Source organism: Pleurodeles waltl, chromosome 3_1 (assembly GCF_031143425.1).
Source record: "Pleurodeles waltl isolate 20211129_DDA chromosome 3_1, aPleWal1.hap1.20221129, whole genome shotgun sequence".
NCBI classification, from domain to species: Eukaryota; Metazoa; Chordata; class Amphibia; order Caudata; family Salamandridae; genus Pleurodeles; species Pleurodeles waltl.
Genome location: NC_090440.1, coordinates 557,868,696 through 557,886,888, shown reverse-complemented (window position 1 = coordinate 557,886,888; position 18,193 = coordinate 557,868,696). Strand labels below are relative to the sequence as shown.

At 43.2% G+C, this 18,193-nt stretch overlaps 1 protein-coding gene across 1 annotated transcript in view; it reads right to left on the bottom strand.

The window, feature by feature from the left end:
- Window positions 1-18,193, bottom strand: part of ADAMTS7 (ADAM metallopeptidase with thrombospondin type 1 motif 7) — a 431,623-nt gene that overhangs the window by 292,313 nt on the left and 121,117 nt on the right. The window contains exon 4 of the mRNA XM_069222951.1: window positions 1,480-1,676. Within this exon, the coding sequence (XP_069079052.1) occupies window positions 1,480-1,676 (197 nt within the window). The remainder of the gene's footprint in view (window positions 1-1,479; window positions 1,677-18,193) is intronic.

Genomic DNA, 18,193 nt, shown 5'->3' with positions numbered 1-18,193 from the left:
CTACAAACATAATCTTAGACTTGGTTTGCTGGTGTTATAGTTTTTGAATATCACAAATCCTTTAAGAGCAGACAATTTTAGGCCCCTTCTCACCAACAGCTATTTGTTAAGGGCCTTTAGAGTTGCTCTGCTGCACAAGCACAGATAGATGTCTGACGTCGAACAGGACTTGGTTAGCAGCATGCCTAAGACTCCCGAGCTCTCTTACTGTGACCTCCTCTGGTATAATAAGAAGCTGTGTTGCCCAGTGCCAAAAGGAACTAACTCCTGACCAAGGGAACAAGAAGAAAGTTCCATAAGACTGAAGCCAGTGTGAAGATCCCCATGAGATACTTAGCTGCCCAGAATTAGCAGGACCTTGGAACTCATCTAGGCAGTACAAGACATACGATGTCTGCTTGGCAAGAGGATAGATAACCTGCTGGAGTTATTTCCGCACTGCAAGACTGATGATCCTGAATTGCCTCACCTGTCCTGTGCCATCCTTAACTTTGTGATAACTCATATCATTCCTTTTCCAATCTGAAAGGGACCCGGAGATTTTCCCGTTTCACTATTGGCCCAAAGCATGATGCTGATTGGCCAGATTATGAACTGTTTTTAGCCATCTTTCTCACCTTTATAGTTCAAGAGATATTACTGATAAAGGCACACCTGAACCCTCACCCTACATCCCAGTTTACTAGTAGGTACTGAATACAGTTGGTTACCCATGTCCGGATATGTTTGTGTCACCTGAAAACGTGAACCACGACAAGCTGTTAATGACATAGGACCACCATGCTTTGGTGACCTGAGGAACTCACTGTGAGTGTGAGCTCATTTCCTGCATCAGCTATTCCTCCACTTTGTGATGTGGATCCTAGAGACAGATGGAACAGTAAATGACCTCAAAGTCAGTGGCGTACCAAAGGCCCCTGCAGCCACCTGAACTCAAGGGCCCCCCCTAAGCACAGTACAATGTGCACGGGAGGCAGGCCCCTGACTCGATCCAGGGACACAGGGGCCCCTTTCAGGGAATGTGTTCAGCCTCTCCTCCCTCCTTTGTGACTAACCATGGTAGCAACTATCCCTGTTAATTGGACATCTTTTAATTTGGGCCAAGTCTTAAGCATCCTATTACTGTCATTTGCCTGTAGGAGGAATACCACTTTACGTTTTGGTGGTGGTCATTTGAGCTTTGTGGCATCTGCTACATGTAAATGAAGACATATTATTGCAATAGTACACGAAACTCTGGGACACCAGTGGTAAACAACTGAACTTACCAGGAATATTGCTGACTCTCCTAGGAATAAGAACATAGGCCACACACCACACCTTACTGTAACCACAGATTACAATATTTAACACAACATATAGATGGGCTTGTTTTGAGAACTGTGTACAGAACATGATCACTTATCACTGTTTGCGCTGAATGAAAATATGAATTAATAGTTCTGTCTCAGTGAGTCACAGCTGCCAGAGCTCCCTCACCATGTTCATCACTGTGAGGATATAGTGTTCCACATTATCGGTTCCGTGGTACTCGACCATCTTGGTGTCAGCCACTACCAGGGTTTCCACCCACTTCTCCTTGCTGATGGACCTCTGTGGCCTCTTCTGTCTCTTCTTCTGCTTAGCTTCCCAGCTCTCTCTGCGGCGCTCGGTCTTGTCCAGTGTCCTTGGAGACTCTAAAGAGAACAAATATTATGCTGTAACATAGGGCCTCCAATTTTACAGTCCCACTTTTAGGTCAACCTTTGTTCAGATCTAACTCGAGGTTCAGAAACAATCAACAATATTAACCACCATTAGGAGCAGATTAAGTAGGAGATTCATACTTGTATGATAATTTACTCTCTGGCATGCTCTTCTTACAAATCTCACACCTGAGTGTGATCCTCTTAAAACTTTTAGAGATCTGGGGCCACGTGTATCAAGCCTTTTTGCATTTGCAAACGGTGTGAATCGCAAAATTCGGCCGTTTGCGAATGCAAAAATGCCTTTCACAATGTATGAAAGGCATTCGCTGTGCAATTTTAAGGAATCGCTAAAATAGCGATTCCTTAAAATTGCGACACCATTTAGAGAATCGCAAATTGCGATTCTCTAAATTGGAAATTGCAAATAGAGAATTCCTATTTGCGATTTCCAAAGCACATGTATCAAGCATTTCCTAAATGTGAATTGGGCATTTAGGAAATGTAATTACCACAAATTAAAGTTTGGTGGCAACCATGTGCAAATTTTAAAAATGTATTATCAATTCATTTTTAAAGTTGACATGTAGCGCACACATGCCCCTAAGGCATGTGTGTGCTTCACATGTCTGTAAAAAAATGTTGGGGGTGCAGCAGAGGGGGCCTTAGGCCGCATCACCCTCAGATTTGCATTTCCTAATTTGCGAATTCCTAACTGGAATTCGCAATTTGGGAAATGCAAAACCATTCGCACCTATTGGCCTACAGGTGCGAATGGGGTCGAATTCTCTATTTGCAATTCGGTAATAGTATTTGCAAATTTTAAGAAATCATTATTACCGAATCGCAAAATTCATACATACCATTTTGCATTTCTTAAATAGCGATTTCTCAAAATTAGCTATTTAAGAAATGCAATTCGTTTTTTTGATACATCTGGCCCCTGGATACTTATCTCTTTCATTTTGTTTATGAATTGGAGAGAAACTGTCTATCATCTCTAGACTCACGGGTTCTCCTGTAGTGATAATCTAAGACTGTGTTCATCTCCCACTAGCTAGTGAGTCTACCATCACTAAAGCCATTTTCTCAACACACAAAAATTGTATCAAACCTGCCAGTGACTTGCGACACCCAACCTGGTTGGAATCCAGTGGTATGCAATTGTATGACCTAGTCTCCCTTCCAACAAAGCACTCTGAGTTGGACTGCAGTACTTTAGTGCTCTGCAAGGAAAACAAAACATAAATATATAAGAAAGAAAGTGATTACTTCACTAGCATTAGTATTTTTGTTGCTTTCTTGAAAACCCCCGACCATGAGAGTGAAAACCTCTGACATTGCCATACCATAGCAGGATTGCTCTTTTATTCTGAAGACATCAGTTCAAAGGCTGAGTGGGTAAATTTAGACTGTTTGATGCCAATGCCACACCAAACTGATAAAACAATAACATATGTGGAAGTCTCTTTGGGGATTAAGACGTTTTAAATCTGAATCTATGAAAGATACCAATGTTGGAGAATTAAAGATAAAGGTAAGTAGAATTTCCTACTGAGGCCCTGGAAATTCTGTTTATCCATAACCACATAATTCCTTGACTACAACATAAACCAGAATTACTTTAGTATGTGAGGTATGAGGCCTTCCTGTCAGAGACTGGGCAAGACATCTTACAGAAAGTATCCACAGATTGCCATGCCTCTATTTTACATCTACTCAAGTATTACTCATTCAAGCAAGAGCAGGAGTTTTACTCTCTTCGAAAAAGCTACCTCATTTGGTAAGAGGGTACAAGCTTTTATTAGTAGTATTTATCTCTCACTATCTGCACTGATCGAAGTTGAGACTGGGTAAGCCAAAGAGACAAAAGCAGGGGAAGTTTATGTGTGTGCTCCTTTGTGTGGATGAAGGTATTGTGATTTGCTCCTCAAGATACTCCTCACAAAATTGGAGATGCTGACATTCTCCCTCTGCACCAAGCTGCAGCTGTTACATCCAGCCTGTGAGCTCTGATTCCGGCTGGTACCCCTGATAGTCCACAGTGTACTCCTACCTCAAGACCCTTGAGCCTGAGACTGGAGTCTGTGGCACCAGATGCTGGAGTTCATGGTACCAGAGCCAGAAGCCGGAGTCCATTGCGCAAGAACTAGAGGCTGGAGTCCTTGGCACCAGAGTCCGAGGATGAAGTCCAATGCACCAGATCAGAGGCTGGAGTCCACTGTGCCAGAGAATGGAGTCCATGGTGCCACAACCAGAGGCTGGATTCTATTGTGCCAGAGACTGGTATCCTTGGTGCTAGAGCCCGAGAGTGGAGTCCATTGAACTAGAGACTGGGGTCCATGATGCCAGAGGCTGGTGTCAATTGTGCCAGAGACAGGGGTCCATGATGCCAGAACCGAAGGCTGGAGTCCATAGTGCCAGAGGCTTGAGTCCATGGCGCCAGAGACTGGAGTCCGTGGCACCAGGGGCTGGAGTCCATGGTGCCAGAGGCTGGAGTCGGTGCCAGAGGCGGAGTCCATGGTTCCAGAGGCTGGAGTCTGTGGCACTAGAGGCTGGAGTCCATGGTGCCAGAGGGTGGAGTCCATGGTGCCAGAGGCTGATCCATGGTGCCAGGGCCAGAGACTGGAGTACATGCTGCCAGAGGCTGGAGTTCATATTGTCAGAGACTGGAGTCCATGGAATCAAAGTCACAGGCTGGAGTCCATGGTGCCAGAGGCTGAGTCCATTTTGCCAGAGACTGGAGTCCATGGTGCCAAGGGCTGCAGTCCATGGTGCCAGAGACTGGAGTTCATGGTGTCAGAGGCTGGAGTCCATGGTGCCAGAGACTGGAGTCCAAGGTACTGAGGCTGGAGTCCAGGGTGCCAGAGGCTGAGGCTGGAGTTCATGGTGCCACAGACTTAGGTCCATGTTGCCAGAGGCTGGAGCCCATTGTACCAGAGACTGGAGTCCATGGTACCAGAGGCTGGAGTTCATGGTGCCAGAGGCTGGAGTCCATGATGTCCAGGTGAAACACAAGCTTGCATCAGTGAAGTTAGGGAATGTCTCAGTGGTGAGCTAAGAGGTGGTGACAGCAAGGTGTAAAGATGAAAGCTCCTAGGGTTCTACACTACAGCACAGCCATTACCTCTACATGCTGCTGCAACCTACAGAGAACTAGTGATACAAATGATATTGCTGATTCTAGCTTTAAAATGGTTGGCAATATGGGAATATCTGCATATACTCATGCTAATTTCCACTGTAAACCAATGGAGGAAGAGGTCTTCTAAATATGCTTAACATGTACTGAACTTTTAACACTATCTCAAAGCACATGGGGCCAGATGTAGCAAAGGTTTTTACCCATTCTGTGTCTATGGGAAAAAGTGTTCGTACATATGGCCCATGGACTGCAGCCACTGTAGTGCCATCTATCCCAACCACCAATGACTTACACCAGTAGCATGCTCACGTGATTAAAGGGGAAGGGGGAGCTTCGAAATTTGAGGGAAAATGGCTAAGCCAAGGACAACACTCCTAGAAGACCAGCAAGGTGTGGTAAATCCCAATAGATATTTGTGAAATGTTGGCAGGAAAGACAATTGAGACGACCCACTTCATTGCTCAAAATTATTTTACCCATAACACTGAGAATACCCATCTGGAGGTGCTATCCTTAATGTCTGGAGACGGTCTGTGGCCATTAAGATCCAAAGAGTCACTCAGACATTAAAATCCTACCAAAGAAATAAGATGGTCTGTCTGAAGGCCCAGAATATCGAGTTCAGTAGTTGGCAAGGTAACATTTCCAACCCTGGAGGGTGGGTGATGCAGTTGGGAAGATGTAATCACTCTCTCACATGTTGAACTTTTAGCTCTAATAAAACAAGAAAAATATTGCAAGACTCCAAGGGAAGAAGCAGAAGTCAAAATTGACAAGAAGCCTATTTCAGATGCCAAGAACCAAACCCACTCTCCAATCATTGAAGCCACCTCCCAATAAAATCCAGATGAAATGTATAAATCAAATTAAACCAAACCAATATACAAATTGAACCATGTTGATAGTCAGTGACAGCACATGTACCAAAACCAATAAAGAATGCAAACACAATTCCCTGCACCACTATCCAGACCAGAGATGTTTTTTCGTTTTTCTCTTCCTCCGTCTTTCCCATACGTGTTTTTTGCTCGCAGCAAATGCTTGAGGCAGAAGAATAAGCCCCGGCCCTCAAAAATAAGTGTCGGTGCACAGCACTGGATACAAGCACAAATTAAGCACTGGTCCAGACTAGGATTGCTGGTTCGAAATCAGAAATGTTACTTATCTGCCAGTCCCAGTCTGAGACTACATGTAATCACAAACATTCAGATAGCAATACCTTGTACACAGATAAGACCTACAGATGGTGGCCTATTTAATACTGAGGCTGAAGACCAAACTGCTAAAATAAAGAAATGGCAGATGCGAACGACAAAAAAGCCTCAACCAAGATACTAGACAGAAACAACTATCCAAACGTAATGGGCCTCCAACAATCGGTGAGCCATGATCCTGTTGCACAAAATCTTATTCCGGCCAAAAAAATTGTTAAAATATGTGAATAAGGCAAATAAGGAGAACTGATCTTGAAAAGTGGAACCAGCTTAAACACTGAATATGTATAGGTTATGTGAAAAGCAATCGGCCAACACTTTAAGGAGCAGCTTGGAAAGAAATCCTACAGTTAAAATTGTCATTTGATTTCTGATTTATACTCTAAGTGTCCTCCAACAATTACTCCTTCTCCCAAAAGTACCCCCTTTAATTCCCAGTCACACACACTATTCACAAATACCCTACCAGCAATATCGCAGTATCTTGATAAGCAACTCACAGATTCTTTCCTTATCCTCTGTACAAACTCTTCTTAGTACAAGATCACTGCACCCTTTCAACTGGCATCCCCCTTTTCCAGAATGGCATTTTCCTTCGCTTTTTAAAATATGTTTTATGTTGTCTGTTTCATCATTTTGATGAAAACATGATCAAGCAATCGTCGCATCGTCTTACAGATGCCAAGATGCAGAAGTGTGTTGAATAAACGTGACTTGACATAGCCTGACCAAGCTCTGTTCAAAGAAATGAAGGCAACAAACCTAAAATGTAATTTTTTTGAAATCTTTAGTTTATACAATTACTTTATAGGGAATAATAACAACCCACGGTCCCAAAAACACCCAACTAATGTTATGGCTCCATAAAGTTTCCCCAGAGAGAGAATCTCTGAAACCTTAGTATCAATAATAAACTGACTGGCCAAGAATTATATATACCATATGCCTCAATACAGACAAAACAGAGATTTTATAGTGTTTGAATTTGATCCATACCTCTGACTGGCTGATGGCGGAGTTCAGAGATCCTCCTAAAATGTGCTGGTTTGTTTGTCCATAATTTAAGAGTGATTTTTACCTGTCTACAGTCAAAAAACCTCTTGTGGACCATACCAAAAGCCTATAGTGGGGTTAGAGTCCGCCCATTGCTTCTCGCAGGTTGGCTTTCTTGTCATTCTCGTTTGCTTACTTCTTATTCCATCGTTTCTTTCCGCTTCTTGTGTTTGTCCCCCCCCTGTAGCATAGCATTTTTACCATCCCTTTGAATGGATGGTTTGTATCCTTCCACAGCTCACATTCAGGGAACAACAAGTTTTTCTTTTTTTTATTCACTATCCCATGAGAGTGAATGTGTTTGCTGTCCCCCTGCCTTGTGTGTTGCTTTACCCTACCTCCAAATAATGTGCCCCCTGCTCTCAGTCTTGCCCCCCACGTCTCTTAGTTTGGCTGTAAAATGCAGAAACTGGAATATTTTTGTCGTGGTTTTACTAATGAACAGACATTAAGGGTTCCTGCTATGACGAACAGTAATGGTTTTTGGAAAGCATTGGAGAAGTTTAATTTAAACTCAATATAAGGTGAAAGATCAGACTGTTGCTCTCTATATGTATATGAGAAGTACAATGTACTTCATAGGCTCCTGTATTTGAATTGCTATATTTCGGTTGTCACCTAGAACCTACGTTAGGCCCTTGTATGTTGACTGTGCTATACGACAGTCTATCCTATCCTCTTCTATTCTATTCTATTCTATTTTATTCTATTCTATTCTATTCGTTCCCATCCTGTTATATGTTATCTCATTCCATCCTATCCCATTCCATTCTATCCCACTTAATTTCATTCTATACCTCTCCTCTCCTTTCCTGTCCTCTCCTCTTCCTTCTGCTCCCCTCTTTTCTCCTCTCCTCTCTTCTCCTCCCTTCTCCTCTCCTCTCCTCCTTTCTGCTCTCCTCACTTTTCCTCTCCCCTCTACTCCCCCTTTCGGCTCTCCTCTCTTCTCCTCCTTTCTGCTCTCATTTCTTCTCTCCTGCTCTCCTCTCTTCTCCTACGTTCTGCCCTCCACACTTCTTCTCTCCTCCTTTTTGCTCTCCTCTCTTCTCCTCCTTTCAGCTCTCCTCTCTTCTCCTCCTTTCTGCTCCCCTCTCCTCTGTTCTCTGCGTGCATCCTGTTATGTCCCATTTTAGTCTATTCTATTCTCTATTCTATTCTAGTCTATTCCAATGTTATCCTGTTCTATTCTATTCTGTTCTGTCTCATTCCATTCCATTGTAGCCTGTCCTATTTTATTCTATTCAATTATGTTCTATTTCATCTTATTTACTTTTGTTAACATCGAACCTCACATCTTCTCATGATGTCCAATTTGTACCAGGGCTGCACTTCCAGAGCAGTGGCAGATTTAAAAGACAAGGGTGGAATTAGGGTATACGCTGGAATGTGTGGCGTCTGCTGACTCAAGATGAAACCTTTGTGCTGAGGTTATGGTGCATCTCAACCCAGGGGCCTAGTTTGCAAAGATTTCTCCAGAATAAATCATGAATTAACGGTACATACAAGTGTCAGAACATCGACACTTGCACACAATAATGCCGCCACTGGTGGGGATCAGCTGTGAGAAGGAAAATCTCATCCCACTTCCACACTAGGAGAGTAACGTTTTGAAACTGTGGCTGTGAGTCACAATTGCCCATAAAGGGTTCATGACTTTGGCTCCAGTCTCCCTGGTCTCTGCCAAAGGGATTTAATATCCTCATGTGAAACACTCCCTGGCATGAGCTACTGAGATCAGGATCATGCATGCAGAATCCAGATGAAGTGAGTAAAGGAAGGTGAGGGACACAGATGGAGTCAAATAGGCAATTTACAGGGCCAGTCAAAACATTGCTGTATGTTGCATACAGCTGATATCCTGAGATGTGGCAAAGACAAGAGGAGGCCTGGCACTGGGCACACATACATACCAGTCCCAGGGCAGCTGAGCAGCCTTCTTGGAACGAGGAAAACCTGCAAAGCCACAAAGAAAGACCTAGTCCACCCTGGGAATTCCAAAAGTGCCACATGATGCAGAGGTGATCACCATGTTGATTTGTGAACCTGTAAAGAAACTTACACAGGTGCAACACTAAGAAAGACAAAGGAAGAAAGACAATGACTTGCCATGCATTTGTCGTTCTCCCAAAAAACATTGCTATGTAGAAGGGGTATGGTGCTTCATGAGTAAGGGCAAAGGGGGGAGAATATTATGTTGTGTAGATTATTAAGGTATTCACTGTCTTGCTTAGTAACGACAAGAGGGCACATAAGGATTACGCATAATGGCGTGTGTATTTGAGGTAAACAGTGTTATTCTTTGGTGCTCACCTGGATTATTTGTATAATTCTGCTAGGTTCTAAAGTGCTTAATTTGAGCTGGTGGTTGCAGGTGGGGCTCATGGGCATTCATTTTTGGAAACCAGGACTTATGTTTCATCATTAGACTTTGACCAAGAACAAGGAAGAAAAAAGCAGAGAAAGATGATAAAACAGTGACATGGGGAGAAAACATGGATGAAAGAGAATCTGCAAAAGTGAGATGAAGATGCAAGAAGTGTAGGGTGGTGGATGACAAAGGCATGAGGTGACATCGACTAGCAGCATGTGCAATCCTGATATTGAGACGGGGAGGCGAAAGGATTCTGAGAAAAACTTTGGGCCCCATAGAAACTAAGCATTGACTAGGGAGCGATACTGAAGTCTGCAGTGTGCACAAAACACAAGTTCAATACGATGGAGTACCAGAAAATCGTACATTCTTGGGGTTTAATTAGAAAGGGTCACCGAAGAGAATGTTGAAACAAAATACTGTGGCAGTATGAGAGTCTTACACTAGAACACAGAAGGGGGACAGGAGATCTGAATGTGGTCTCATTAAATGTAAATTGGCTTAACCACAACATTAGATCACCAAATTAGTTCCAGTTTCTAGCCTTAAGAACCTCGATCCAGCACAGATAGAGGAAACACACATTTCAGAAGATGCCCACGGTGCAGTGGGTAGATAGGGAATGTATGCCAACATTCGGAGTTCTCGGGGACTGGATGATTGTGGGTACAAAGCGTTGCCTAAGTACCTGGCCGTGTAGTACAAGAAGCGGGGCCTGGTACATGTGTATGATGCATGGATTTTACTGTATAACTGCTGCACATACAGTCGCTCTATCGATGCCACGTTAAGTCCATTTATAGATTTGGGTGAGCTAACTGTTAGAAAATGAGGGAATGCCACTCTTAATCTACCTACTGGACTGCATTTGAAGCCTGGTATCCATGACTGATTGATGCTTTTTCATTGCCCTTAACAAAGCTCGCCCTGAGTGAATGTCCACACAGACAGAAATGTCAGTGGCCACAAATTTCAGTGGCCCCAAAGGGATTCAGAATTCAGAGGTGATTTTAGTAATTTAACTATGACGACAGGAGCATGTCTCTCCTGCTAAAGGTGTCCTCCTTTATCTGTCAGTAAAGGGTCTGGTCACGATCAACCCACTGCGCTTAGTTCATAGGGGATTCCAAGCAGTGCTAAAAGTGAGCTGGTGGTTTCCGGTGCGGGGCACCGACACTTAGAGGGGCGGCACTTAGTTTTCTGCATCAGGCTTTTACTGCGAAAAAGTGACACATATGGGGAAGAGGGAGGAAAGGAAAACCGAAAAAGCGTCACAAAGCGAGAAAGCAGAAAGCCGCAAGAGTGAGTTGAAGGGGTAGGGAGTGGCTGTAAATGGATTAAAGAGGCCCGAAATGGCTTTAGGGTTATGCTGCCTCAACATTCAGTGCTCGCACATTTAAATGCAGCAGCAGCGCGTTTCAAAGCAGAGCTGTGGGCACCCGCACGTTTTTATTTACAAATTAAGCACCGATTCCAAGTAACTTGGCCTCATTTCTTGGCTTAAAGTTTATACCCCTACCATGACCATCGCTCCGACCATTTATCTCCTCGGTTTGTCTCCAAGACGTGGAAACTGTGCCTTTTTGATTCAAGTGGCACTAATCTTTTTTTTTAATTACTGAAAATGTTGAATACATTACAAACAAAGGTGGAAAAGACACATAGCCAGCCACCGTTTGCGGGGCTCCATAGAGTTATCGACCATTATAAATAGCAAACAGGTCCATGGTCCATGGAGGTCATTCACAGAAGAATAACGCAGGACATGCTGCGTTACATGCCATGTGGATTACGCTAGAACATATTAAACAATATAATTTCCCAGCATGATGAGGACGGTCACACAACCAACCATACTGGCAGTGAGGTAGGCGCCGAGGGGCATCAGTGGTCATAGGCTCCTTAGGAAAGAGTTGTACAGTGGCCAGCAGGTCCCATAGGCAGAATGCGTGCATAGGCAGGGCGAAAGTGGGGGGAGGGTTTACATGTTACGACAGCGGTATGTCTGAGTCCGGTTCCAGGGCTGATAGTATTATGTCTCACCCCATCATTTGTGTGCCCTGTTTGGCCTTGTATCCTTGGATCGCAGCCTCTGCTTCACATCGCCTTCGGCACGTGCCCAGCGAAGGATATCGAATTTCCAGACAGGTAGGAAAGGAGAGGAGGCCGCGCTCCAATTCATAACAATCGTTCGTTTCACTAATGCAAGAGCCAGGTCAAGGTATTTTAGGGTTACCACCTGCATTGAGGCAAATTCTGGACAGGACTGTAAAAAATTCAGGACAAAGGGTCAAAATTCAGGACAAAAATTCAGGACGAAGGATCAAAATTCAGGACAAAAATTCAAGAACAAAATTCAAGAACAAACGTCAGATTTACAGATACACCCAAGAGAGGTCATGCCTCACTATGTTATCAGTGCATTTATTTACTCTTTTTTAACATAGCACTATTTATTCGCTGTGGTCTTTTTGTGATTGCCTCCTGGTATGCCACATTCAGGTGTCACATTACATCCTTGTTCAGTAGTGAATTAATGCCCTTCAGCACTTTGTCATCACCCCTTCCCAAATCTACCCAATCTTTCCTAAAGAGAAAGTAACAACACAGTTTTGATTATGTTTCTGAACATTTTAAAACCCCTGGCAAACAGTTTAGAAAACATTAAGGTAATTAACTTTATTCCAGTTTCAAAAACATCTCGTTCACCCCAACCGCCCATGGACTTTCAACCTAAAAAAAAATTAATGAGGCAGGGCAGATGGTGTGGATGACAGTCTCACACCTAATGTCAGGATGTGAGGTACCCACAACTTGTCTGTAGTCTTACAGCACTAGAGTGGATGAAATGGAGATCAAATGGGAGGTTGTTGCTAAGAACCGCTTAAATAAAGAAGAGAAGAACAAGGTGGGACAATTCCTAAAATCAGACACGATGGGTCCACCAAGACTATCGGAAGGTTTTGGGTACCTGGGGAGTTGTCTCTGCAGATAGGAGAGAAACAGAAGTGTTTGAACAAGCAACACCCTGGAAAACTCTTCAGATGCCATAGTCCACTGTTCGTGCTTGTGAAAGGTGAGCAGGGGCCAGACCCCGCACAAGGTTGTGCAAGGCAATGGCCCGCTCTCTCCTGTACATATAGAATCTTCAAAATGTTTGGGGTATAAATTGCACAAGCAAAATGTAAAAAATTTAAAATATAATTAGCATTTCTTTAACATATGGTACGGTTCCCCCTTTATATACGATTAGACCTCATATTGAACCATGACCCAGTTACTTATTCAATAACTAGTGAATATCTACCATTCTCCTACTGATTTACAGGATGGAAATCTCAGCTGAGCGTCACAGTCCCTCCAAGCCCAGTTTCCTTTTTGGTCTTCCATTCTGCTTTTCTGTAGTTGGCCATGTGGCACTACTGAAGATGGTGTGCTACCCTAATGATAGTATTATTTTGAAAGCCTTTCCTTGCTCGTCCTTCTTTCCTTCTTCAGACATGCCACACATCTGATTTGGTTGCTGGGGCGCCGTTGGGTAGCTCTTTACACTCTAAAGCTACCTATGACTGTGGGTGGATTAGGCCTTCTGGACTTAGAGCACTGTTATTCAGATGCACAGGTCCAATTGATGCCTCACTGGCTTCCTGCCCGCCCCCCCTGCTTGAGAAGGGGTTTATCCATAAAGACTTTTAAGGAGGGCTAACTATGCTGCTCATTGTTTCTTACTGACCATTCTACGGATCACCATCTGGGGTTATCATGCACAGCTTTCTCTTGCCTTGTTAGAACCTGTACACTCACTGACATGAAGAAACGCTGTGCTCCTGCACTATCTTTGCTAAGCCTTCCCACTCACACAGGATGGCTGTGCCCAGAGCAACTCCATCAGTGGCCAGCTGCAGGTGTCTTAAAATTGGGGGATTTGTTTCTGGACTGCGAGCTACTAAATTTCCAAACCCTTGTGTTAGACTACCATCTTCACCCTGGTCAACTCCTTACTTATAACCACCTTAAACAATCATTAAATGCCCTATTTCATGTCTGCCACCTAGCACTAACCCTACATGAGGTGTGCCAGAAGCTCTACACCATAGGCACTGGTGGCAAATTGATAGAATGGGTGTACAGACCTTTCCTGACTGAAACCACTCCAGGTCTTCTCGTCATGCTACCTGGGTGATTGATGTGGTCAAACCTCTGCAAGATACGGACTGGACTAAAATACTGGACATTTCCCCACAAAGTATCCCACGGCTGTCACTTTAAGTACAATCATAGAGCTTCCTTGGGAATACATTCTTCCCATTGCTTGCCATTGATGTTGTGGTTTGTAACTCACATTTCGTTGCATTCAATTTGCTGGCTTTATTTGTTTTAGGCTATGCAGCCTGAGTTTGTCCCTTCCCTTGCTCAAACCTTATTTACAGTATCCTTCCTAGTGCTCCCTTTCTGTAAATAGGCATGTAAATCTTGTTCTTATCTCATCACATTTGCTATGCATTCAAAGAACAAGGTCAAATGTCAGGCTCTGTCTTCGGTGGGAACTTAGTGTTTATTTTTCTTTCTCTGACTTCAAAGTGAGAGGATTTATGCAAAGCATAGGCAATGGAGTGGAATTTGAAAGGAAAATAATAATACTTGGTTAGGTAAACTCCAGAAACTACGACTATACAATTAGCCGTAATCGGCATCAAAGTCAGTATTGAAAATGAGGTAAAGACCTAGCATCACAGAAAGTACCTGTACGGACATGATTCTAGTAGCAAGTAATTCTTGTGGGAAATAAACCAGTCTGGTTGTTAAAACTCTGAAAAACAGGGACACAATTGTAAGAAAGTGACGACACTAAACCTGGCCAAATATAGTTGAAGATGGGTCCAAGTTAGGGCTATTGTATGTTATGGTGGTTATATCCGCATTCTGAGTGAGGACAGAGTTAACTGAAAGCTTAAGCCTTGATACGCTGTTACCTGTTGTAAACGAAAAAGGGGGAGTGGGTGAGCAAAAGTATAATTGCAAAACAAATAATGTAGGGACCCCAAAAGGGTCTCTACTACCTGTGACTTATTGTAGTGTTCGCGTCTGGGTCTCAAGTACACCAAAAGACGCCACAGCATCTATTGTTTACATATCCACATGGTTGCTGCATATAAAGAGTGGACTGTACGGCAGTAGGAATGGCAGCCATATTGTAATGATGTTAAGGACGAGAAACTAGAAGTTGCATTTGCAACTAGTAACGGATCGGTTGCAAATTATTAAAAATTAAGTCAAGAAACCTTAAGTTATGTTTGGATGCACTATAGGACCTATCACTCTGATTACTAAAGAATAGTCAGGAGCATCTCCATGTAGATATGGAGATGGGAATGGTGGCCATAGTGTAACAGTGTTTAGGACAAGAAAGGATGTTAGGAATGGTGGCCATATTGTAAGGGTGTTTAGGACACAAAACTAGAAGTTACATATGCAAGAAAATAACAGATCGGTTGTGAACTATGAAGGACGGAGTCAAGGAACCTAGAGTTACATTTATATCATTTAGATCTGCTTAAAGGACCCATCAAGGATAACTAAAGTATAAGGAGCACCTCTGTGTAAATTACTAAGGAGAATAGAATTTAGTGAAATAGTGAGTGTGCAAAAAGTCAACAAAAGAAGAGGTCCAGGAAGGAAAGAGGTCAAGTTATGAATGAAGCAACCTAATTTTCAATACTGAGTTTGATGCCGATTACGGCTAACTGTAGTCACTGTCTCTGGAGTTTACCTAACCAAGTATTATTATTTTCCTTTCAAATTCTACTCCATTGCCTGTGACAGTACTGATCTGAGTTACCCATATCTTTGTTTTACGAATCTAAATATGGGACTTACAGTCACTATGGGCCTGATTACGACCTTGTCGGAGGGGATTACTCCATTCCAAACGTGACGATCTCCCACCTGCCGTATTACAAGTTCCATTAGATCCTTTGGAACTTGTAAAACGGCAGATAGGATATAAGTCACCTTTGGGCCGGAATAATCCGTTATAACGACATTTCAGTTATCTCGCCTGAACCGAATAGGTTAATTTCTTTGGACTAATTTGCCATTTTATATGAAGCAGCATATAGCTTTGGATGGCATTTGTTAAATTTGTTCTCTCTCCATTCCACCAAGCATATCTCAATGTAAGTATTAGAGTAGTTTGTCGTACCACATTTATCTGTTGTGATGTTTACACTTTCGGTAAGCTGATGCCTTATCTTTTCATTCTTGTTGCACTTGGACTTTCTAATTTGGTTACAGGGTTTCTTTCACTGACCTGGTATGATTTCATATTATCTTATTACACTTGTCTAAGTACACTTATAGACTGTCCATCAGCAGGTGTCACACTTTTACTGCTATATGGTGTATCTTAACCAGTCTCTGTACTATGAGGCTTTCTTTAAGATACAGATTATCTCACATGACGGCACAATAAAGCCTTGCATGTTATCTGTCAAATATTTGAGTATATGATACCTTACATTATCCCTGTCCTTACAATGTACTTGTATCTTATTTTTCTTATATACAGCCTCGAAAAAGTTATTTTTAGTGATGAAACAGGTGTTGACATGCTGTCTAGATGATGTGATGTACCTCAGAATATGCTAAGGACCCTTTTACACTTAAACCTTGGATTCATAGAACCACCATATACAGAATTCTATTGCATGATTCACTATTTCCACGTATGGACTGTACTAATGTGCTTAGGGGTATATACATTGAATCTGTAATACAGTGGGCCTGGGCTCACTGCCTTTGGCATCTCTGGTAGTAGGATACCTGATACAACACCAGTACCAACTTTAAGACTATTGTTGCAAACCAAACTTACCTTTTTACCGGATTTCATTGGAGGTGCGATATACACACCACCGCTACCTATAACTTTGAATGCCTATTATGTCTGTAAAATAAACACAGACTTCGGTCCAAAATTACCAGAATGCGGAGCACGGCCACGTCATGTGATAAATGTTTGGGTGATTGAAGTTGCACCTGAGGCATTTACGTGGAGCAGTGCTGAACATCCTATGTAGCCACACTGGAGTCAAATATGTGCAATGGACATTCAGTGTCAGGCTCGCATTTCTCAAAACCTGGGGAATCCAGCTCAGGATATTGCATCACTCTTTAATTGACAGGTCAATATGTAAGTCCAGAATCCATCAGAGCTGGAGGCCTAGCAGCATCAGTCCCACCTCCCATCCCAATCCCGGTATACATTTGTAATTCTGTCTCTAATGGAACTCCAGGTCAGCAGAGTAATGTAAGGCAGGGTCGGTGGTAGGCCTGGCTCACCCCAAACATCGCCTATCTCCTTCTGAAGCACCGTATGCATCAGAAACTGTCCCGATAAAAGCCCAACTCTACTGTGATTTATAAGATGTCATCCCGATCTCAGCATAGATAGGTAGGCACCAGAGAGAAAAATACGGGGAGTATGCCACCGTGCAATGCCTGAGGCAAAGATTATTGGACCAGCAGTACGAAGCTACCCAGAGTAAGAATGGCAATGGCATACAACAACTTCCTGAAGTACTGATGAGCGACTCACCCTAGGCCAGAAATACCTCGCCTTGGGTGGCAATCCAGGTCATGAACCATTGTAATTGAGCTGATAATAATACAAGTTTGCGCTTCCGGCCTCCATGGGCAAAAAAAGCTTCTCTAGAGCCACCCGGCAACTACTCCACATGCAGATCAGATCTGAAAGCCAACTATTGATGTCCCGAAACACCGATTGGCACTGCAGCAAAGGAACATTGGCAAACAGATGCAGAAGACGAGGCAAAGCCACCATTTCTGTTAATGCGATGCGGCTAAATGACGAAAAAGAGAGCCTCTGTCATAAAGCCGATGAGGAGAGAAGGGAGGTGATCGCCCCGCCAAGACTGCCCTCACATACATCATCAAATCCCTTATAGACGCAGACCTCAAGTATTTAAAGGTGTGTGGGGAAGTTGGAATGACAGGGGGCTGGTCCCCGACAGGTAATTCACGATGAGTCCTTCAAGTGGCAACAATCCATAACATTTTTTCACCATCTCATCTTTTACAGCATCTGTTTTAGCGCCAGAATGCCGCTCTTGAATGAAAGCTGCAGTGACGCCACGAGTCTGTGTCTGTGTGGGACGTGTGCAGGGGGTAGGGGATTAAAACAGGTTTCGAAGCCTAGGTCTTAGTATAGATACACTGACAAAAAGAGAAAATGAGGATGTTTCAAATCAAACACCAATGGAAGTAAGGTCGGAATGCCTGAATAAGTATGTGATTAGTACAGTTGGGGTAGATTCCGCAACAACAATGAGGGTAACCGCAAGCAATCTGAAGAGATTAGGGCAGGGAATAAACAATCCTCCTACGGACACAAACATGCAGTGGGAGCCTGCATGCGACACGTGACTGGTATAGATTGGAACCACAGCTGTCACGCTCAAAGACGCCTCTCCACACACACGGTGCATATCAGTCCGGTTCTGGCGTCCAGGCGCTGCACGTTTACGTTGAGAATATTTAGAGTTACAAGTGCCTCAGACAGGTGATACGTATTTCGAGTACAAAGCCTGTACAATAATGCATGGATAAAACTAAAGAAAATGAAATATAAGGAGAGATTTAAAAGAGGAAGCAAAATGTCGCACAAACAACATCGTACAGTGGCAGAAAGGAGATGTAGGAAATC